Raw genomic sequence first — 23,295 nt, forward strand, 5'->3', positions numbered from 1 at the left:
GTCAACGACGTCGAGTCTCGACATACATGCTATTATATCTACGAGCCTGACTTTCTCTTTTCCTCTCTCGCTACCGCTCCTCTCTCTCTCTCTCTCTCTTTCTCTCTCTCTCTCTCTCTCTTTCTGTCTCTTTCTTTCCCTTTCCCTTCGCCAATCTCTCGGTTTATCTTGCCTGAAAACTTTTCTCCTTATGTTTGTCCCCGAATTCTGTCGCATTGCTCCTATGGTAAGGGTACTGGGCGTTTACGTTACACCGAGCAAATGTAACGACGAAATCCGATCGGAAAAGATTTCCCATTCAGGTATTATAAACAACCCGGTCGCAATAAAAATTATTTTTTTCTTTTACGTTCGATTCCATGATTGTATCACCTTACGATTTTTTTATCATATTCCTATTATGAATTGAAACTATCTGTCATATTTTTTAGACCAGACTTCATTCTTATTATAACCGATAATTATGATATCATTTTATAATTAAATTTATAATTATTTTTACATTTTTATATTTATTATTATAATTAGAAATGAAGGCTGTACAAGCATCGATTAATATTTTATAAGATACATGAAATATGTATACATATTATAATTCGTATTGTACGATACACGCGCCATACTTATTCTATATTGGTATACGCAGAGAATCCTTATTAATAATTATAAATAACAATTAAATGAAGCCTTACGTTTTCGCTTTTATATGCAGCAATTTGCTTATCCATTCCTTTCAAGGCTTGACGTGGAACGGGACTTAATTCACGAGGAAATTAGTATGGGAGAGCTAGAAAAGTAAAAAGGAAAAGGGATGAAATGTTGTAGTACGAATATAGGCAAAGGTATTAACTTTGGAATTGAGTGCTTACCCGGTTCTGGGCACGCGAATCTAAAGCTTTACACCCCTCTTTTCCCATCGTCCCCATCATCTCCTCACTTCCCTTTATCGCTTTTTCTTTCTTTTTCTCCACACTCTTACTTTACATTAGTAAACTACTATTAAGGTATAATATCAAGCTCTACATGTTACTCTTTGTGAACAAATTCAATTAACCAAGTTTCGAACAATAATTCTTCATCATACTATTATAATTATTTCCTTATTTTTTTCGGGATTCCGTTATTTTTGTTAAATTTGATAAACTTTTTACTCAATAATCGTTTAAAAAAAAAGGAGGAAACATGAATTTTGAATTCTACAAGCTTCGTATAAATCGAACGAAACTAGAACAAAAAGAAATATAACATTTTACTGGAGATACGCTGTGCTAATCCGTAAGCACAGCAGCTTTTGCACAAATTTAAGCGGATTATTTGCTTAATAACAACATTTTCAGATGCATACTAACAGTAAGCAATACATTTTGTATTTTTTGACGAAAACATATTAACGACAATAAAACAAAAAACTATTCTTATAATGTAAAGTGCAATTTAAATATTAAGAAAGACCGGAGTAAGTTGATATAGAGACAGGTAGATACATTGAAATTATTTGGATACTGTATGTATAACTCGATCACTATTAAATGTTTTAAATTTATTGTTTATCTATTTACTATGATATAGAATAGGTTTGTACATGCTGATAATAATTATTTTTATTCATTTTATTTCATTCTTATGAAGAAAAATTAAATATTCATATCGACTTTTTAATTCATTTATTTACTTTATTATGTATTTATAATTATTTTATTAAAAAATTATAAATATATTTAATTATATAATTATAACCAATATTATCAAAATAATATATTTTAAGTAATAAAAATGGTTATTAAGAATCATACGAAGATATTTTACAAATGTATCAACTCGTCCCATAATGGAATAAATTGATACATTTTGATTTCATTAAATGAACATTTTCTAATTTATTTTATACATATTTTTTTACAAATTTCACTTACGATGTGTAAAGAGCAAATATACGAAAATAAATTTCAGTATATTTTTTATTAAGTAATTAATTCAAACAAAAATTGCAAAAATTAAAAACTAGAAAACGTATCAAGTTGTCCCAGTCTCCTTTATATTAACTTAAATCTTTTATATAAACACGAAGTACTATAAATTGTTCATAATGTTTCTAGTAAGTTATCGCGCTTTTATAAATATTACAAGGCAGAACATATTACAACGTACGTCAGTTCTCACTCATTTCTATATACTTTTAACAAGTTGGAAAATGATACGTAACGCGATCTATCAAGAATAATATTGCTTTACATTTTCACATTCTATAGAAAGAAACGTTAAAGAAAATCTTTTTTCTTCTTTACTTCCCTTTTTTCGTTTGGTGTGTTTCCTTTCTTTTCTTATTTTCCTTTCTTTCTTTCCGTTATCGAAGAATAAAACTCGTTTGAATAAAAACGTAAACGATTTGAAGATAAAAGACATTTCTCAATGTCTTCTCTATAACATTCCTTTAAGTGTATTCTCGCAATTAAAAGTTCTTAAACTATATTCATTAGCAAAGTTACAAACAAATAGGAAAATATGCCGATTCGTTTCTTGATATATATGATTCAATTCGAAATATACAACGAGAGAACAAGTTACATATATTGAAAACCTGCTTTAAGTCAAAAGTATTTTACATTAATACAATTTATAGTAAGAGAGAGAGAGAAGTGTTGTCAAACTGATTTTAATATAAAGTTACTGTTCATTCGAGTCTAACTTCCGTAGAAACTTTTTTGAAAATAATATTTTATTATTACAATACACAACTAAGAACCTCTATGTAATTCATTATTATTCGCTGATTATGAATATATAAAGTGAATATTTAATGAAATAAATGTTATATAAATATCAATTTAATTACAAGTCGATGTTATATCCTAACTAATCCGAGTTTTGAATTTCGTTGTGTTTTAATAGTTTTGAGAAAGAATTTCGCATCGAAATAATAAACATTAGTGTCATAGTTAATAGAACATTATAATACTTTTTGATCCTTGCTAAAAAATCATTAACAAAAATTGATTCGCTGATATATACGTACTCGAATCTAAAAGAAGATCATTACTAACGTCGAAACAATTTCATCGACGTAAAAAATAAAAGAACGCAACGTAATCGTCCAATGAAATCCAGAAAAACCGAGAAAATCTGAGAAAAAATTCTGCCGAGGATTGGTCCCTTTAAAGGAGTCGTACCTTAACCTTAATCTTTTTCCTTCTTTCGCATTAATTCAATTTGCCCTCCTTCCCAAGGCAATTCTTTCCTACGTTACTTACTTCGTACTGAATCGTCCTCGACATAGCCGTTCCAACCTTCATACTCACCCCTTCTTCAATGTAACCTTTCTTTTTCTCTGTCCCTCTTTTTTCTCTTTCTCTCTCTCTTTGCATCAGACTCGACGAAGACAACCGAGTTTCCTTGGACTAAGGAGATATATACATACTTACCCTTCCTTCTTTTGTTTTATCATTGAATTACGTAGCGTAGAGACATTAACATTTTTCCGTGATTATTTAAATTTAAGACAATCGTGGTCGCGACGGCTTGTTGGCTGCAGCTTGGCCCCGGTTTTAATACCGAACGAGAACGTGCTCCAAGCAGTAAAGAGGGACGAAAGATCCGATACTTTTATTTCTTTCTTTCTTTCTTCCTTCCTTCTTTCTTTCCTTCCTCTTTCCTTCCTTCCTTCCTTCCTTCCTTCCTTCCTTCCTTCCTCTCTCAGGTTTTTCTACTTTCTCCAACTGTCTAGAACATTTATTTTTATTTTTTATTCTCTTTCATTTCTTTCGCTGCTAATTAAAAATAATAATGTTCATCTTATTGTGCCTTCCACTTTATTTTTATATTTTTTGTTAATTTCTTTTTTTTTTTTTTATTATTATTATCAATAAAATTTATTTCTTCTCGTGAATCTTCACGAGAACTCTTTATATTCCAAGCTATGTACTTTATGGACATCTTGTCAGTACTCATTATCAGTCAGAACATCTCATTCCTAATGACTCTAATTCCATCGAAATTAATTGTCCTGTTAAATCCATTGAAGCTCTTCGTCTATCGTTCTGACATTTATCAGTGGCTCACGATGAACGGCAGCATATATTGAAAAGCCATCGAGACGAAGGCACGGAAAAGCCGAATGAATAAATTCAATAAACCGTGCACCCTCTCTTTGAGAAAAAAAAAAGAAAAAAGAAGAAGAAAAAAAATAAGAAAAAGGCCGCTGTGCTCCGCTACGTAGCTATCTACGTAGGTACGTGAGTTGCATTAAGCTTAATATAAAAGATTAATATCGCCGTGTGTATTTCTCTGGCAGATATATAGCCACGTAAATTACGATGAACGTACCATGATCTATGTTACCTTTTACTCTTCTACTGTAACGTTATAAGAGAGCCCTTCGTGAAAACTGCTTACAAGTTGTCTTCTTTGAAATTATTGAAGATAGAAGAGTTGAATTATCCTTCATGGAAATACGCAAACGTTCTATTTAACGAAGAACATTAGATTTTCTTTCAAATAATCATTTATTTCAAATGTCATTTATTCTTTAATCCTTGAAAGAAAAGCGAAGTTTTCTGACAAAGTAAGAAAATCGTACGTCATCTAGTCGTCTACAAAATAAATTGTTCAACGAAATTACGTAAAGATAATTTAATGACATTCTCTATGAATTATACACAGAAGTGGCAAAGAGATAATGGGAATTGAATTGAGCGGAAATGCCGTATTTAGTTCGTTCTTTTTTTTTTTGTAACTGAAAGAGAGCACAATCAAATTTTTGTTTGATTCTTATGAAAAACAGAGAAAGAGAGGACGAGTGTTTGTGTGGGTATGTATGTAAAAGATGAAAAGAAAATAAAAAGAGATAAAATTTGAAAGAAAAAAGAAAGTATAACTAAGCCGCTTTTGTTTGTACGAAGTCTCTTCTGTGCAAATGACATTAACGAGCTCAGGAAACCCCTCAAACGTGTATCTTTAACGATGACAAAAAAGAGAGAGAGAGAGAGAGAAAAAAACATGAGAGAGGAAGAGAGATGAGTAACTACATCTTCGCGATCGAAGACACTTTCCTTCTTTCGCTCTCTCTCTCTCTCTCTCTCTCTCTCTCTCTATCTCTCTCTCTCTCTTTTCCTCTCTCCCTCTTTCTCTCTCCCTTCTCTCTTTTCTTTTTTGTACTGTCAAACTATTTTAATCCCGTTTGGTAGCACCTGGTGCTCTCAAAGCACCGACATCACGATGTCGACGGCCTCGTTAAGTGTCGCAAGATATAATCCAGGTTGCACGGATGCGAGAGCACTGAAAGTTGAGTCAAAATCACGCGTGGAAGACTCATCCGACGAGGGAATGTATTTTTAATAGCGGGAGAAGCGAAGCGTTCGCTATAGCTCTACCGGTTGATGTTATAATCGCAAAGAAAGAAAGAGATAAAATTCTTCAAGGAATATTCGTAAAATCATTCGAGTAATATTTATCAATACATTTAAAAAATAGTCTAAATAATATATTAAAGATATTGCTATAATTCCGTATAATTTATACTGTCAAAAAGTTATTCACTGAACGAATATGAATAATCAAAATGATACGAACGAGAAAATTGTAATTTTATAGTAAGAATATCTCTTATATAAGACAATGAACTCGCGAAGATCGATCATTAGGAAGTTCACTGATAAGATTCATTCGAAATTGCGAGAGAAAACAAAGCGATAACGATCCGTTGAATTCAGGGAAAGCAACGGATCTCGAGTTAATTAGGGATTAAACGAAGCCTCTACCCAATCCACGTCGAGCCTAATCGAGAATCGATGTCGTTTGTGCGGGCGTTATTAACGGCAGTACAGTGTGCTCGTGGTTGATTGGTCACCGCGAATCAAAGTGCTACCCAACACGTCGTTTAGTGCGTATCTGCCGTTAGTCCCGTTTGTCTCGTTCACGCGTGTCTGTCAAAGCAAATCAGGAAGTCAAACTACGAATCATGCGTTCGATTACGAGACGAGGCCAATTACGTGGGGATGTCGCATTTCAAGATGGAAATACCGAAGCACGTTCGACATTTCACAATCTTTCCTTTAACATTTTGTTACGAAGCGAATGAAAGAAAAAACAGGTATGTAATACTCGTTTTATATCGACGATATTAACGGTAACAAAACTTTTATAAGTCTCTTTTCTTGATAGTTGAAAATACAATGCATTTTAATAAATCGTACTTATTATCGAATAATTTTTCGATTCTTCATGAAAATAAATAGAAGAATATTCAAATACATCTTTCTTTTCATCAAAATCCAATTTTATTACTATATCATCTTTTTTCTCTTTTCTTTTCTTCTTTTCTTTTTTTTTTTTTTTTACTCCGGTCGTGTTAAATAGGAAGGTGATAACTATTGTTGAGTCAAGTTTCCAATTTAATTACTATTTGTTGCTAACATCCGCCAAGTAATTAGAATTGTCGTCAATAAATCATTTGGCACTTCGAGGGAACTCTTCGCTGTAATTACTTCCTTGATGCACGACATCAAAGAGCATCGAACCTGGAGGGCTACGAACATTACAAGTTACATAAATACTTTCAAACCCTTCGCGACTGTTAGCACAAAGAAAGAGAGAACAGTCATGATCGTGTCGTGACGCGTACAACGACATAGTTTAATTTCGTCGTTTCGCACTTGTAAAGTGATTCCAATTTTATTGTTAATGAATTTATTTAACAAGGTTCTCTCAGGTCGTTTGCGAAAGGGTTACATAAACGTATGAAATAATGAATAATGAGAGAATCAATGTTCCTTTTTTAAAGCACATTCATTGACGAATAAAAAGTTCATTAAACGTTCGATCATAATTAATATTTATTTTCTGAGATTATTACTGGTACCAACAGAGGTGTTTACAGTTCAGACCATAATCAATAAAGAATATTAAAAGTAACAATTCAATAAATATTTTTTCTATTTTTAACACTTTTCATATTAATCGTTTCGAATAGAAAACTTTATATTATATATATAGATCACAAATAGACCATACATAATAATCATTATTTCTTCATCAGTATTAGTACGCATAACATCAATATCCAAATGTAATATTCATAGTAAATTAAATCCTTTGATACGTTTAATAGAACCTTAATCTCGTCAATCTAAATGTTTCACTAACAGCTGTTGGTAACGCAAATGTACCATATCGAAAATAAAATTATTTACCAAAACGATAGAAAATGCAATATTTTATTTCACATAACTATTTCCGATAATACGAAAATATTCTGACGTGTGCAACTGAACATTGATCATGAGTATCGACAATTTTATGAACAAATGCCATCGCATAAAATTTGTTTGAGATTGAAAAAAACATCCTCTTTTCTTATTAGAAATCCAAAGATAAAAGTACTTGCAAAGTTTTTAATGTTAATAGTTTTTGAATAATTATGTCTAAAAATAGTTGATTAGTAAAAGGAGAAAAAGATCGTAAAATAAAAAGAGAAAATAATGAAGTTCATTTACTCATTACACCACATATAGGATGTTAATATAGTAGATAAGTGATATGTGAAAAGAAGTTAGTAAATACGTACGTACGTACTCCACGAATAAAAAAAAATACTTCAAGAATGAGAGAGGAATGATGAGGAATGATGGGAAAAGAATAAAAGAGGATGGAGGCTCGGTAGTACACCTAATTAGTGCCATGACGAACCTACTGTTTTACCAAATCGACGCGGAGTTATTGTTTGCTTAATGGTCGATACTCGGTATACGAATAGTGGACAATAATTTTGCTGGTAATTTACGTATTGTTCGTAACGGAGCACTGCATTCAATTAGTTTCGTAAAAAAACGGGCCAACCACTCGCGGTAACGATGGCGGTAATGAATGGAGCCTACAACGGAACCATCCATTTCCCCATTTCGCTCGTCGTTTCGTCGTGTTTCAGCGTTGATTCATTTCGATCAGTCACGTTTTAAACCACCATCTTCTACTCTTCTCACACTTTTTTTCATTCTCCCCCACCAGCAACCCTTCTTCTTTTTCCTCTTCTTCCGTTCGGTAGTTTCGAACGGCGACTAAAAAACGAATGTTGAGAGCACTCGCGAGTTCCACCCTCTCGTCTGGCCCCGATTATACCCCTTACTTTTTCTTCTACCCTCGTAAACTCCGTTACTTGGGGATTTCTTTAGCCTTCTCTGATCTCCAAGGCAACGAGAGAGAGAGAGAGAGAGAGAGAAAGCGAGAGGGCTGAAAAATGAACTGAATGGTTTAAAAGTGCGTTCGTATCGTAAACGCGACCGTATACATGTTTCACATTTTTCAAAGTAACCGTACACAAATAGCATGTTTTCTCACTTTCTGTTGATTAAAAAGTAAACAGATTTTTCTTTCAAGAATCATACGTTTTACTACGTTTCATTACATTTCACATAATAAAATGATTATATATTAAAAAAAAAATTTAAAAAAAGAAGTGAGATTTCCATGATAAAATTATTTATGCACGAAGAATTCGAACTAATCTTATATAACTCGAACCCGACGATCCTAGTTGATTAAGATCGGTCACAAGAATTAATTAAGAGAAGTCCTGTCGTAGTTTCGCTGAAAGGACAATACAGGATAATGGCAACTCAGTAACGACATTCGTATTTCTCGGTTTGAGAGAGGTGAATACTGAATACATTGGACCTCCCAGAGAGTATTAGAATATTAAGACCTTGACCCTGAATCCCAGTTGGGACTAATTGCTGTAAAACCACTCTCTAGAAGCTAGAAGATACGAAGACGACATGGTTTAACGCAGGAGAACATCGATCTAAATACCAGACTTGAATATCGAAACGCTCGAATGGTTTTCTACTTCAATAAAATGTATTGGTATTCAGTGAATCCTTAAGAAATAGAAAGTATGCATGAATTTTCAAAGACCGTCGATATCTAGCAACCGTTCCAGCTTTTCCTATCAGCTCGTGCATTTAATAAAATAACTTGTAGCGAACTCCTCGGACGTTCTCGAGTTATAGTTAGCGAAGAGGGAAGAGGTTGCCAAGGTACCACCTTACTTTCTACGCGGTAACTGATATCAGAAGGAACTTTTAGTTCCGTGGCCGTTACAGCTTCAACTCGAAGAACTATGGTCTTATCTCTCTTGGTCCGTGACTTTGCCTCTTCATCCCTCCTCGTCTCCTCTCAACCTCCTCATTCTAGACCTGCTCGACCTCGCACCATCGTCCTTCATCTTCTATTATTCTCTCTTACGCTTTTGTTCTTCTCTCTCTCTTTCTTTCTCCCTTTCCTTCTCTTTCTCTCTCTCTCTCTCTCCGTTTCTCCTCTTCACTCTATCTATCCATCTATCTTTTTCCATCCTATCCTACAAATCGTCGACCTTATTGTAATAACGTCACGTACGATATATTTTCTTCTTTTACCTTCTTTTACCACAACTTCTCTTTAACCTCTTTTTATTACAACTTTGGAATACGAGAAGTTGTGTTACGATCATAGATAATGTGAAATACGTAAGAATTATCTAAATCGATGTTCGATCGAGAAATTTTCTATAAATAAACGAATCATTCGATTAATCCAAAGTAAAGAAATTTTCAGATTTATTTATTCTAAAATACATGAATATCAGAGCCAGTACGAAAACACAATCGAAAATATGATCATTTAATTAACAATCCCTATCATCAAAATATAATTACTTCTTATCGTGAAATATGTGCATAATTAAATTCTACAATAAGTTGAAATCCATTCGGCTCACGCGAATTAATTTCACCTGAGCTTAATTATTCATTCATTAAAGTCTTATTAATCTATCAAATTACATGTAAATATATCATGCGCTTACATAAATACACAAGCAAATACTATATTGTAAAGACATAGGTCGTGGAACACGTTGCTAGAGAACTCGCTTGCCTCCGCTCCTGTGGTTTTGACAGGGCCAACCATATATCCTCCGACGACACCTGCGCGCACATTTTTTAATGCTCGCGAGTCCGCCATCGGACTCGGCTCGGATATGTGTCTCCGTTATATCGTGCCAGTACGTACAACGGTTTAAAATAATTTAGAAGCATCGCACGCGGCCCAAACGGCCACCATCGTCGTTCTCTTCCTCCTCGTCAGTATCCTCCTCTTCGTCCTTGTCCTCGCCGACGAGAAAATAATGAATGCATGAGAGCAGGCAGGCCAACGTGTCGTGCACACGTGTTCGTTGGGATCCAACCCCCGAAAGAAAGAGAGAGAGAGAGAGAGAGAGAGAGGGAGAGAGGTAGCGTCGCAACCACCGTTCTACCTTGCTGACAGCGTTTCCTCCGTTACTCTTTTTTTTCTCCCTACAGGGAAAACGCCTCTAAATATTTACGCGGGAAGGGCGTGAGTAGAGAAGAGGAGAAAAGAGTGAGAGGAGCAAACGCGTACCTACACTTTATTTCGCACGGCCAGACACGTGCACGACAGCTAAAAGCGACGTCAGGACGTTTACACGAGACGACGGGGATGATGGTTTACGAGCGAACCACTGTGTCACCGTTTATTGTTCCAAACTCACGTCGAAATCTTCCGGTTATACGATCATTTAGAAGAAATAAGAAAAATATTGAAATGCTTGTAAAAATAATATCAAGGTTAATGATTAATAATTACAATATTTCTCTAAAAAAGTTTTTCATTTATCAAACTTTTTTTCGACTCGTCAAATCCGAAAGCTACGTATTCAGACATTATTATCGTTCACGCGAGCCGATGGTCACGTTTTAAAGTCGGGTAGGTATATTCGGCGGGTCAGCCATTCTATTTTTGGCAGTGTGCCGCGCGACATTAATCCTTGGAGACCGCAGACATAAAGGGTTAGGCTAGGCGAAAGGATATGTGGAAGGGTGGGAGAAGAGTAGGTAGGGAGTAGTACGAGAAGAGAAAAGTCCGCTTCTCTCCATTTGGGTTCCTCTCACCGCGACGAAAATACCCCTTTTGTTTCTTCTAATGCCCACCCATCCCTCCAACCCTCTCCCTCTCCATCTCTCTTTCACTCTTTCCCTGCCTCTCTCTCCCTCTATCTATCTATCTATCTCTTTCTCTCTGTCTCTCTTTCTGTCTGCGTCTATCTGTCTCATTCTCCCTCTCGCACTTACTCTCTTCGTTTTTCCACCCGGTTGTCTGCTCTTTTCGTCCTTTCTCTCTCAGCTCGTCGATTCTACTCTTTCTCCTTCCACCCTTTGCCGATCGTCCCGTCTTCCTTCTATCTCTTCTCTTCACCTCTTTCAACGATAGTACCGTCACTACCACCACTACTACAACTACTACCACTACTAGCACCGTCACCACTACCACTACCTCAACGACTCACCTCCTCTTCCCAGGATAATGAAAGGACTCTCGAAACGAAGTCCATTGACGACGCAGTCGAGCCAGCTCGTTTAATCCTCTCGGAGAACAGTGGAATCCGCTCGTATATCACGCGGAAATAAAGAGTTTACCGTCCGTCGCTAAAAGCATTACGCTGTGATGTGCCACGGAGATCCGTGAAATCGTTACCGCGACTAAATGAACCGTACCGGCGAGCGTCATTATGCGTTTGCCGCATCCAAAAACCATTCGTGCTAATCCGTTTCTATGTAGGACATATGTATTGCAAAATTGGTGATAGTAACGTCTGCTTGCTCTTTAATAATACCGACAAATATAGAAGTTTCTGCTTGAATTCAATTATTTTTGTAATCGTCGAGATTACGTAATGTTATACCAAAATATAGTAATTAAATTAAAACGATCAAAGTACGTCCCCGTTGTGACTCTAATAAGAACGTTATAATATTGAATAATATAAGAGAAAGATTTTCGCATTGAAATGCACTGGATGCAAATTCATAATTTTCCGAGTAACAAAGGAAATGAGGACGTAGTAGAATGCGTACCTAGTTTCGTGCTTCTTATATCTTCAAAAGGACAACTCACTACAGGAAAATATCTCTCACTGTGAAATATACGAGTGACGAGGCTCTTTGAAACATGTTGCTGCCTAAGCGAGCATGTGAATATTACACAGGGTAAACTGTGTTATCTGATTAATTGGATATTATTCCCCTTCAAAATTACTCTTTTTAGCGAATTCTTTCATTATTTCGTAGAATTTATGAAAAGATCTATGTGCATTCTTGTTTTCACTATTCTTCCATTCATTTCAAATGTTTCGAATTTTCAGATAAATAAACGTAGTCTTTCTACATTTATCGTTTGAAAAATATCGGTATCGTCGATATAGAGGAAAAAAAAATAGCAATACTAATACGAAAACATTCAGTCGGAAGTCTAGACAAGCGGTTTTCCAATACTCCAAACGTTTCCCTGAGTACCGATTATCGACATGAATCGCGAATCGGTCGAATTGAAATTCCAGGAAATACGCGAGAGCGATTTCGCGTTGCTGAGAGAGAAAGAATGGGATGCTACAGGGTTGGACCTTTAAACTTCGAAGATCGTTGCTTTCAGTGAGAAGAGGCTAGCCATATCTGGGATACCCTGGCGATCGTGTGGAAACTGTAAGTCGTGGACGTGAGCCATCGAGGATACGTGATCCTAAGAAGTGGACGGTCGAGCAGCACGTTCGACTATCACCAAGTAAAGCAGGCTTACCTCGTAGCTCGCTTCTTGAAGCACTCTTTAAGCTACTATCTACGATACAACGTCGACTATTCGTTCTTTCCTCTTCTCTAGGGACAGGACTAGACACGCAATTCCCATTCTTCTTATACTATTCATCGAATCGACGAATAAAATGAAAGATTGGATCACGAATGTCGTATACGCTGAACTTATATCGACAATTTATTCATTAATTGTTAATACGAAATAAAGTTAAATTGTAGAGAATAAAAACGAAACCATTAATAACGTAGTATTCCATTTTTTCTCTTCCTTTTTTTTTATTATCACCGATATATGGAATACATTAAATAATTTATGATCATCCATTTCTATTCGATAAAAGGAAAAAAAGAGAAAAAAGTATCTTAAGATATATCATCTCTCAACCACGAGTTTACCAGTAGTGAGTTTGCAAGTGTGCTCGACCGAGAAAGAACGCAGACAGGCAGACGTCTCGTCTACGCGTTTTACGTGTATTTCCGCTTTCGTTTTAATTTCATCGCTGTGGTATGTCCGGCTGGAAAACTGTTGACCGCATTGTAAAGGCAAAGACACACCGTACCGTCTTCTCTACAAGCGAGCATTTTTGCATGTGTCTCACTGCATTATGCATGCGGCATAAGGATGACATTACTGTGCGTCCATTTCGAGATGCACACTTCTTTTTCTCTCTTTCTCTCTCTCTCTCTCTCTCTCTCTCCTTCTCCTTTTCTCTTTATCTCTTTCTCTAATCCAAACTTCTCTCTCTTTCTCTCTCTCTCTCTCTCTCTCTCTCTCTCTCTCTCTCTCTCTCTCTCTCTCTCTCTTTGTAATCCAAACTTACATATTCCAAAATTTTTCTTTTAATTTTTATCCATTTTATTATCCTCACTTTTTTTTACAATTTCTCTACTATCTGATTTATGAAATAAATAGAGCATTCTAGCAAATAAATCTACATTCTTGCAAAGATTAGTTAATTTAGTCGAGAAATATTAAATTTAGGATTAACAAGATATTATTATTCGCGAGTAACAAAATGTACTTTACAACTTACAATATTAGAACGTGTAAACGCATGACGAAGGAAGACTATGAAGTTCGGACGTAATCGGTTTTAATCGGTTATAATCGGAGTAGATAGATAAGCCGTTTCGAGCGATAATTGAATAACCGTAAAGCATGAGAAGTTATCGTAAAGTGTAGTCGTTACATAGAAACTATAAAAGCAACTTGTTTTCATCGTCATTTATTCTTTATTTCTCTCTATTTCTCCCTCTCTCTCTCTCTCTCCCTCTCTTTTACGTATCTGCAAAATGAATATCTACGACGAATTAGACGAGGGTTCAGATTTGTGCGGATCCGATCCTAGGTGAGATTAAATTTATCGATTTCGATATTTGAAAAGACTAAAAAATAATTTTAATTATAATAGAACCTTCATTATACGAACTAATAATAGGATGATAATACCGTTCAGATAATGGAATTTTCTGATAATGGAATACAGACTTTTCTTAGCTTAAAACCATCGAAGACTTTTTTCTAGTGCCTGATACGTTTCAAAGTGAGAAAATATCTTCATTTTTACTTTCAGTGCACTCCTCTACTATTTCAATATTTAGTATTTAAAATATTGTTAATAATAATCTTCTCTTTATAGTTTTTAGCACTTCGTAGTCACTCTATGACGTCGATTTTATCGCACTCTCTACGTCCTAGTATTTTATATAATACTGCAATATAGCTTTCAAATTTCTATAATTTTTCATTTTAATAGTTGGCATTAAGGTGTTTATATCTCGATGTTATAGCATGCACTATTTAACATCAGCTTCAAATTAAATTTTTTCAAATTAAAGTTTATTTATATCTTTCATATTGAAATTTACGCTGAAATCTAAAAATATCACAGCACTGTCCGTTTACATTGTTGTAATTGGAGATAATATACAGTTTGGATAATAAAATGTTCGATTAGTAGAACATTCGCATATATTTGAATAGTGCGTATTCGGATAATGAAGGCTCTATCATGTATATTAAACGAAGTTTTACTTATAATTAACGAGATTCTCAATATTTTGAAACAGCAAAATCCACATAAGGAAATTCTACCCTATGAATGGTAAAAATCGTGGCTTGGCTATTATATTTTCTCACACTATATTCCTAGGGCCTTACGAACCACGAATAGGAAACGATGTAGATTGCAATCGAATGGAATCTTTATTAAAAGAGTTAGGTTTCGAGGTAAAGATTTATAAGGATCGTAGAAAGCAGCAAATATTCAAAATATTGTCTGAAGGTAATCTTACTAGATAAACTGAATAATAAATTTTATTTAGATATATTTTTATTTGATCACTGTATGTACACATACCGTATCTAAAAATTTCATATTTGAACGATAAGTAAAATATCTAACTTGAAGGTACACTGTATCGATAAGAAGAGATATGAATCATAATGATATATCTTATAAGAGATGCGAATAAAAAATACGTGCGAATTACGTAATAAACGTATATAAACTGTGTCTTAACATATTGAGTCTTAAAAATTGAGCTTCATTTCATGCCGATTAAAAATACTCCATTTATTTTAATTCGAATAATCAAATCACTTCTTTCTACAGTTTCAGACATGGATCATTCTGATAATGATTGTCTTGCAATCGTTGTAATGTCACATGGTGATCCAGGCATACTGCAGTCATACGATGAGCCATATAAAGTCCATGAATTTTGGTCTAAATTTACAAAAACGAATTGTCCCTCTCTCGAAGGAAAACCGAAACTATTCTTTATACAAGCTTGCCGAGGTGATGAAACTGATTCTGGTATCCTTTTGAAGAGTCCGAATCAAACGTATTTTCAATATCAGTCATTACCAAAATACAATACTATGACTGACGTAAAGCTTCTCAGATATACTCAGGAAGAATTAGAAATATTTCTTACACCAGGTGAACCAGATTTCTTAATCGGATATGCAACCACAGCAGGTAAGCGATTATAACTTGGTAGATCATAATTATTAATCTTTATTAAAAATAAATTAAATATTTTATCAATTAGGTCATTGTTCATTTAGAAGAAATAAAGGATCGTGGTATATCGAAGAACTTTACTCGATATTTCAACAATATGGAAGAAAGTACGACTTATTGACTTTACTCACTTTCGTCGCCCAACAAGTTGCAGTGAAATACGTATCTTTCTCACCAATGAAGCCAGAAATTGATGATAAACTTCAAATACCATGTATCATACATACGTTAGTCAAACAATTGTACTTTTTTCCTGAAGAAGCCGAAGATGTACCTGTGAATTTACAATTAGATTGATATGTAGCTATTTTCGGGAAATAATAAACCAGATTTTATAACATACATTAGTGTTAGATCATTTAATAATTCATACTTTCGAGTACAAATAGTTTTAGATTAAACAACAAAACCCAAAAATAAATTTGTTTATATAATCAAAGAAAAAGATAAAAAAAGAGAAAGAGAGAGAGAGAGAGAAAGAAAGAAAAATGTCCTCTTGGTTACCACAAACTACACAATAGTTGGCCGTTCCATAATAGCAGAGCCTTGGGCTGTAAGCGAACAGACGGGAGTGAGTTTTTCCTTCGTTTAGATTCAAGGAGACTATTCTTATTGTTAGTACTATTCTTTCGTTGCCATGACACGGCTTACTTTTTTCCTACTCGAATCTTTTGGTTCTATTCAGAATTCCAACTATTTCATAAACTTATTATTTCACGGTGTAAAAAAAAAGCAAAACGAAAATATACCAATTTAAACTGTTCTCCTGCACGATAAGTTCGATCTTATTCGAAATATATAATTCTTTATATGGAGATAATACATTTGAATATACACGTTCACATAAAAAAGAAAATTTAAAAAATGTTAATACGTAATAATTATTTAAATTCCAATCGAACTTTTTGATTTGTTATTTCAAACAATTACAATATTATATTTTTTAACAATTTAAATTCTTCAAAATTTATCTAAACTCCTTTTTGTTAACAATTGCAATCACATTCGCTTGGATCGATTAAAAAGGAAGAACTATAGATATGTTCGTTTTACCTAAAACGCCGATATATTTTGTACTCCACGTTTCTGAAAATAGTTGGGTATTCGTGCTTTAGTATGGACGGTCAGCGGTATCTGTTTAATCGGTAGGTTCGAAGATTTATAGCATGGTACACACGGTTACGTTTCATCGTCCAAAATCATTTTTCGATTGATTATCGTCGTCCGTCCCTTTTTTCTTTTTGTTTGCTCCATTCTTTCACGTGGCTATATGGGAAAAATGTTTCCATTCGCGTTTCTATTTCTATATATGTAAACCATTGATTGTATCCATCTGATAGTATACTTTACATATGTGTATACATACATACATATATAGATACATACAAACATACATACACACACACACACACATAAAGCAGCCTCCGGCATCCGGTCAGGCCAGAAAACTACGCCCCCTGAACCACAGTGAAAAAACTTCACATTTTCGCATCTTCAAAGGCTGAAGAGATCCTACTGCTTTTATACTCGTTTTTATGCATTAGGTACGTCCACCAATATTCTTCATATTTTAATATTAAAATATTTATTACAAAATTTTTTATTTTTGAATGTAATCAAGTAATTTATTCGAAATTAAAAATAAAACATCTTCGCATTCCAAAAATGTTTCTTGTAAAATATCGATAAAATCCATTCGGCCATTTCATGAATATTTAACATTAAAATGTTTATAATAAAGTAGACACCATTTTGAAAATTTTTCGACAATTTACTCGAAAATTGTATACACGAATTTTCACTATGTTAGATAGCCTGCGTATAAAACTTTGTTAGATTTGGTTTTGAAAATTTGTTACTATAGTCGAAAAAAGTTTACACGCACACAGATATATATATACTCATATGCGCGCACGCGTGCGCTCATTCACACATACACGTATAGAATATGTCATATACAGAACTTCAAAGAGAATTGACAAATACCATTTCTATCAAAAGTTATAGCTAGCAAATGTTTTTCTTTATAGCGATTGCATAAAACACTCCCGACTTGTACCTAGAAATAAGAACTACAAACTTTCAACCCGCAAATAAAACCATTGAATTACAGTAAAAATTACGTAACTATCTACAAATTTATGATCAACGTATCTAATAGATATGTAGAACAAACTATATCTAATAGACTTATTTGGTTAAAGAAAAATCCTATAAGACAATTTGAAAAGATTATCATCTAAACATTTATAAAAATCTGGTAATAATTTCTCAGTATTTTCTAACATTTAAGATACAAACTAAAAATATCAATATAATTCTAATTGATACTTAAAAAATGAATACAGAAACACTAATGATGAATACAAAATAAAGATGAATATAAACAATTGAGCTACTAGAAACACAAACGCTAAAAATTTCTTGTAATTTTGTAAAAGCAATTTTTCGAACAATATTGATCAGACGTTTTTAATTCAAATTAATGTCTACCCTATATTTCTAAATTCTAAATTGTTTAACGCCCTTTATATATTATATCTACAATGGATCTCTTACGAACGTCGATATCGATAAGTAATATTCGAAATAAAATGCACATCGAATTATGTTAGTTTTATAAAGCAAACTTTCTTTATCTACAAAACAAGATAACATAGATAGAGAAAACGGGAAAGAGAGAGAGAAAGAGAGAGAGAGAGAGAGAGAGAGAGAAATTCATTACGTTCAGTTTACTCTTTGTACCAAATCCCTTCCTAACTTAAAAATCTATCGTAGTTGATTTTTGTAATACGTCGCTGTAAAATACTTTCCATTCGTGGAAAGTATTTTTTTTAATATTTTTCTGACTATATTTTTCATTTGTAATATCTTTTCCAATGCAAATTACGATCATACACACATTCATACACACGGACAATACATTATCAAACAATTAAGAAAAATCTACACATTCTCATTATATTCACCAATATTTTTCATCTTATTATATACTACCTATTTTTTATTTAATCCATAAGTAACTAAGATGACGAAAAGAAAGCATTTGAGAAAGTAATTTTTTTCATATATGTCTGAAAACTTTCTATCTATATAGTCGTTTATCTAAAAGATACACTGCAGGCGCTCGTTTGATTCATATTAATATTCTCTACAACTTTTGTTAGATTTAAAATATTGATTTCCATTAAAAAAAAAATTGTTATAACTGCGACCTCTATGAAATAGCTGCAATAAATATTACCTTTTACCTTTAAAATCTAACAACTTTTATTCGAAACATTTGTTTATAAAATAGATAAGATCGGAGATATTTGGCCGTATTATTTAAAATGAGACACTCGGTATAAAACGAACAATTCAAAAAGAACGAGAATGACAGCCAGTTGTAACAGTAAGGCTTTGTATCGTCGGACCGCAGCAATGTCATCCATTGCGATCGAAAATCCGCTTTAAATCCTAAAATTCAAAAGATAGATAGAGAAAGAGAGAGAGAGAGAGAGAAAAAACATTCGTTACGTTCAGTTTACTCTCCGTACCAAAGCTTTCCTAACTTGAAAATCTATTATAGTTGATTGTTGTAATACGTCGCTGTAAAATCCTTCAATATATACGCATACATATACATGAAAAATGTATATAAAACAAGTCGAAAATATTGCATATGTATCTTCCTATATATGATTTGAAGAAAAGAATTACGTGTTTTGTAGAAGAATATAACATTTTTAATTGTTTTCAATCGAAAAACAAATACAATATAAATGAATCAATATGATGGATCAATGATAAAAGAGTATCGTTGAGAATCAATTAATCGGATGATTCATGTGCAGTTATACAAAAATCATATTTGTTCTTAGCGATAACGATATGATCGTTCAATCGTAAGCAAAGCCTCTTCAAGGCCTTTTCCATTTCCTCGTAGGTCACGCAGTTCTTACCAGACATAATAGCCAAGTTTTTCGCGTCTTCCAATGATTCATCAAGAATTCCCTCAACAACGGCTAATAATGCGGCTTGAGCCCTTCTTGATAAAACGTAATTTCCATCTACTGCTATGTCAAAGAGAACAAAAAAATAGAATTATACTTCGTTCAGTAACATAAAACTAATAATCGAATTATTAAAAATACTACAATCAGGCAAAAAAGAAATATATATGTAACTAATTATTTACAATAGAAAATATATTACAATGTTTGCAATATTTTTATATAAATCGATTAACTCAATTAAAACTATCCTTCATTTTTATTTCTAATAGTACCACTAATATATTTAATGAAGCTAATCTCTTTCATAATCTAATTATTATCAAAATCTTTAATTCATTTTGATCCGGTAGAAAAGATCCCTTGTTCTCTTTTTTCTTCTAATTCAAATTCGAATCGAATTTTTTCGATTGATATTCTCTTCCCCATCAAACATTCTTCATATTACATGATATTTAAAAAATTTTACATAAATTTTGAAAATTTCGATAAATCCTCGAATATGATCACGTTCAAAAGCATATCATTTATAAACAAAAATTTTTTCATCAAATACATCATTCAAAAAGTTCAATCATTACGAATTACTACGTTCTCTTCTTTCGATCTATCAATGAAACTAGTTGTGAATTTTCTAAATATAATTACTTCAAGTTTTATTACCTCTTCGATTAGATTCAGTCTTTTAGTTCTCTCTCTCTCTTTCCCTTTCTCTCTCTTTCTCTCTCTCTCTATCTTTAATGTAATATAATACAAAGTGTTATTGAATCATTCTGTATAGTATAGTATATTAATAATTGATAGAATATTTCATATTTTAATTTTTTTCAATCACGTGATTATACAATAAAATACAAAGATTTATTAAATATGTGTTCTCTAAGTTTCGAAAAGTTAAAAACTAATATCTCGATCATAACTAATACAGTAAGTATATAAATCTTTGAAATATCTCACGAATTGACTGTGTCATTGTACATGTACTTTCATTTCTCCTTCATAAATTTGCCAATGCAACGAAGAGAAGATACATAAAAGAATTGTAAAAAAAGAAATATAGGAAATGTTTCAAAGCAAAATTACGAAAAAGGTTTCGATAGATACAAATCTCCTTGGTTAAAGTGAAACGTAACGAAAGAGAGAGAAACAAAAAACTGTGGAAACGCTTGACGATATCTTTTCTTTTTACTTTACTTCGTATGATGAAAAAAATCATCTTCTCATTCTGTCTACATGTAGACGTTTAGACAGAATGACAGTCTATACGTAGACGTTATCTCTGAGTTTTCATCAATTTACTTTTAATTCGAAATATAAAACGACGACGTGCTATGATATAATACAAAAGAAAATTACTTCTCTTTAAAATATATTAATAATGGATTAATTTGTGAAGATATATATATATATATATATATATATATATATATATATAATAAAAAATAATTACGTTTCCATAACCGTTCCACCGTTCTTCTAAACTTATAAAATTTTGTAAAATTCAATTTCACAGCAGAGATGTGATTCACCTATCTATAAAAGAAAAAGTTTTGAACGACGTCACTACGCTAACATTTCATATCTTTGTAGATACTCGATGGTCTTTTATCGGCCTGATGTTGATGTAGCTCATCTCGTAAAGTGCGCTAAGCAATTTGTCTTTTACAAATGCTCGTGATGATTCTTCACTACCACACTTCTCGTGGAACCACCATTTTCCTCAAAAAATAATCTTCTATACATTTTCGTTGCAGCTCGATGACGAAAAGAGTACTCACCGAGAAAAAAATAAAAAGAAAGCTAAATCTCAACGGAATAGGCACCTCTAGGTCCTTTTTTCTTTTTCTTGATTTTGTTAATTCTTTAATTCGTTTAATTTCTTATTTTTTCCAACTTTTTAATACTTTTAATTCTTTTTAATATTCTTTTCTTGTTTTTTTAGATAATACCAGCCCATCCTTATCATCCTATATCAAATTCTTCTTACTAGAAATCTCGTTGAATTTTTCCTTCTCAAAGGTAGTTCTTTAAAATACTAAAAGAGACTAACGACTTTCCTTACATTTTTAATAAACGTTAAATGAGTCACAAAATTTATGAGAAAATTAATATTGCAGCTCGAAGTCTATCAAAACTCTATACTTCTTTTCTTCGAAATTGAATTATAATTGTAATATACATATTACACAATGACACAATTAATTATTACGTTAAAAACATTGACAAAGTTTAGGTTAGTAAATATCGATTAATAAATATTTCATACTTACCCGCGTTGTTTTTCGATTTCGACGAAATCTTCTTAATGTTGTTGTAACGCTCTGGAGGTATCTTTCGACGCATCTTGATTTTAACGAAAAATATCTTTTACTTTCGAGTCGTTCAACATCTCGCACAAATAATTTTGAAGAATCGTACAAACAGCCATGCCGGTTGCTATAATAAAAATAAATGAATGGAATAGTTTCAATGTTACCTGAGGAATATTCTTATCGCGTAAGAAATATTACTTGTTTAAAAGTAAAAAATATTACTATATTACTCATAGTGACATGTATGAATTTCCATGAAAAATTCAATTACACACTCATCTTAATAATTATAGGGTTGCTATTAAGTTTGTCTCGTAAAACTGTACTTGGAAATATAAAATAGATCTCCTAATAGGATTAAAATCATTCGCGAACCCAAATAGTTACGATAGTTATATATATTCGTTCAAATTATCTCAATGATCGTTCAAAAATTCATTCAAGCCTACATAAAGAAACAAATTTTGTCCTTTCATACATTGACAAGAGATTTTGTAGAGAGAACTAAAAGAACTAAAAAGAATATTTATGAAATATTACTAAGTACTTTCTTTGAGGACAAAAACGACAGCTTATATGAAGATTAGAATAGTGTTAAAAGTAGTTAATAGCGTTAAAAAAATGATCTTAAAATTTAGATCGACGTGAATATTGTATTTAACGTATTGCATGCGATAAAAATATACAATACACAACTAAGTGAATGCAATTAAATTACATACAATGACTGTTGGCAATCAGACAGAATTAAAAAGAAATTAAAACTTAACGAATAACAAAATGAATCGAATCGTGAGTATAATAAGAAATGATATCGCAATAATAATCAATCTTAAATCTGTTTAAACAGATTCGTTTTTCTTTCTTGTTATTAGAAGCAAGTACATACTCCTTTCCCTATAAGACCCTTTGGCTTGCTACTAGGTTATTTCCGTTGCAAGCAAAAGGAGAAATTCGATGGGTTGAAACAGCCGTTGTCCTAACGATGTGATTTATCGGACTGGACAACACAGTGTGTTTGCACGCGAGAAAGCTCCCAGCCACGACGTTTCCGTCGTTTTCGTCGTGCGAAGGCCGTTTGACGTCCAGTCGGCTCTCGGCCGACTCACCAATGCGACTATCGACGTGGACCTTTCGAGCGTCGAAACGACGATAAGCGGCTTATCGGCGAATCCGTCGGCGAACAAACCGTTCGCTGAAAATCAACGACTACTCGCAAAAAATGTTTCCGACGACGGAATTTCTTGATCGGATGTACCTTCGCAACGTCACGGATTTTGGTGGCCAGTTTGATTCTCGAAATGATCATTTCATGTGATTCTCGTTT

The 23,295-nt window shown here is 33.1% G+C and overlaps 2 protein-coding genes across 4 annotated transcripts; one reads left to right on the top strand and one right to left on the bottom strand.

Moving 5' to 3' along the window:
• Nucleotides 1-13,795: 13,795 nt before the first annotated feature.
• LOC127064644 (caspase-1-like) lies at nucleotides 13,796-16,003 on the top strand. Of its 2 annotated transcripts, none has more exons than XM_050996003.1 (4): nucleotides 13,796-13,981; nucleotides 14,703-14,917; nucleotides 15,248-15,616; nucleotides 15,706-16,003. In XM_050996003.1, the coding sequence occupies exons 1-4, from the start codon at nucleotides 13,926-13,928 to the stop codon at nucleotides 15,780-15,782; spliced, it is 717 nt and encodes a 238-aa protein (XP_050851960.1). In that variant the 5' UTR covers nucleotides 13,796-13,925; the 3' UTR covers nucleotides 15,783-16,003. The 2 variants fall into 2 exon arrangements, with proteins under 2 accessions (XP_050851960.1, XP_050851959.1); XM_050996002.1 differs by having other exon boundaries at nucleotides 13,799-13,981; nucleotides 15,690-16,003.
• Nucleotides 16,004-19,381: 3,378 nt separating this feature from the next.
• LOC127064652 (uncharacterized) lies at nucleotides 19,382-23,070 on the bottom strand. 2 transcript variants are annotated; one of them, XM_050996019.1, is made up of 3 exons: nucleotides 22,858-23,070; nucleotides 21,927-22,092; nucleotides 19,382-19,716 (listed from the first exon to the last, which is right to left on the bottom strand). In XM_050996019.1, exons 2-3 carry the CDS (start codon nucleotides 21,997-21,999, stop codon nucleotides 19,475-19,477), a joined length of 315 nt encoding a protein of 104 aa, XP_050851976.1. In that variant the 5' UTR covers nucleotides 22,000-22,092; nucleotides 22,858-23,070; the 3' UTR covers nucleotides 19,382-19,474. The 2 variants fall into 2 exon arrangements, with proteins under 2 accessions (XP_050851976.1, XP_050851975.1); XM_050996018.1 differs by having other exon boundaries at nucleotides 19,382-19,719.
• Between the last annotated feature and the right edge of the window lie 225 nt (nucleotides 23,071-23,295).

This window comes from Vespula vulgaris, chromosome 6 (genome assembly GCF_905475345.1).
Source record: "Vespula vulgaris chromosome 6, iyVesVulg1.1, whole genome shotgun sequence".
NCBI lineage: Eukaryota > Metazoa > Arthropoda > Insecta > Hymenoptera > Vespidae > Vespula > Vespula vulgaris.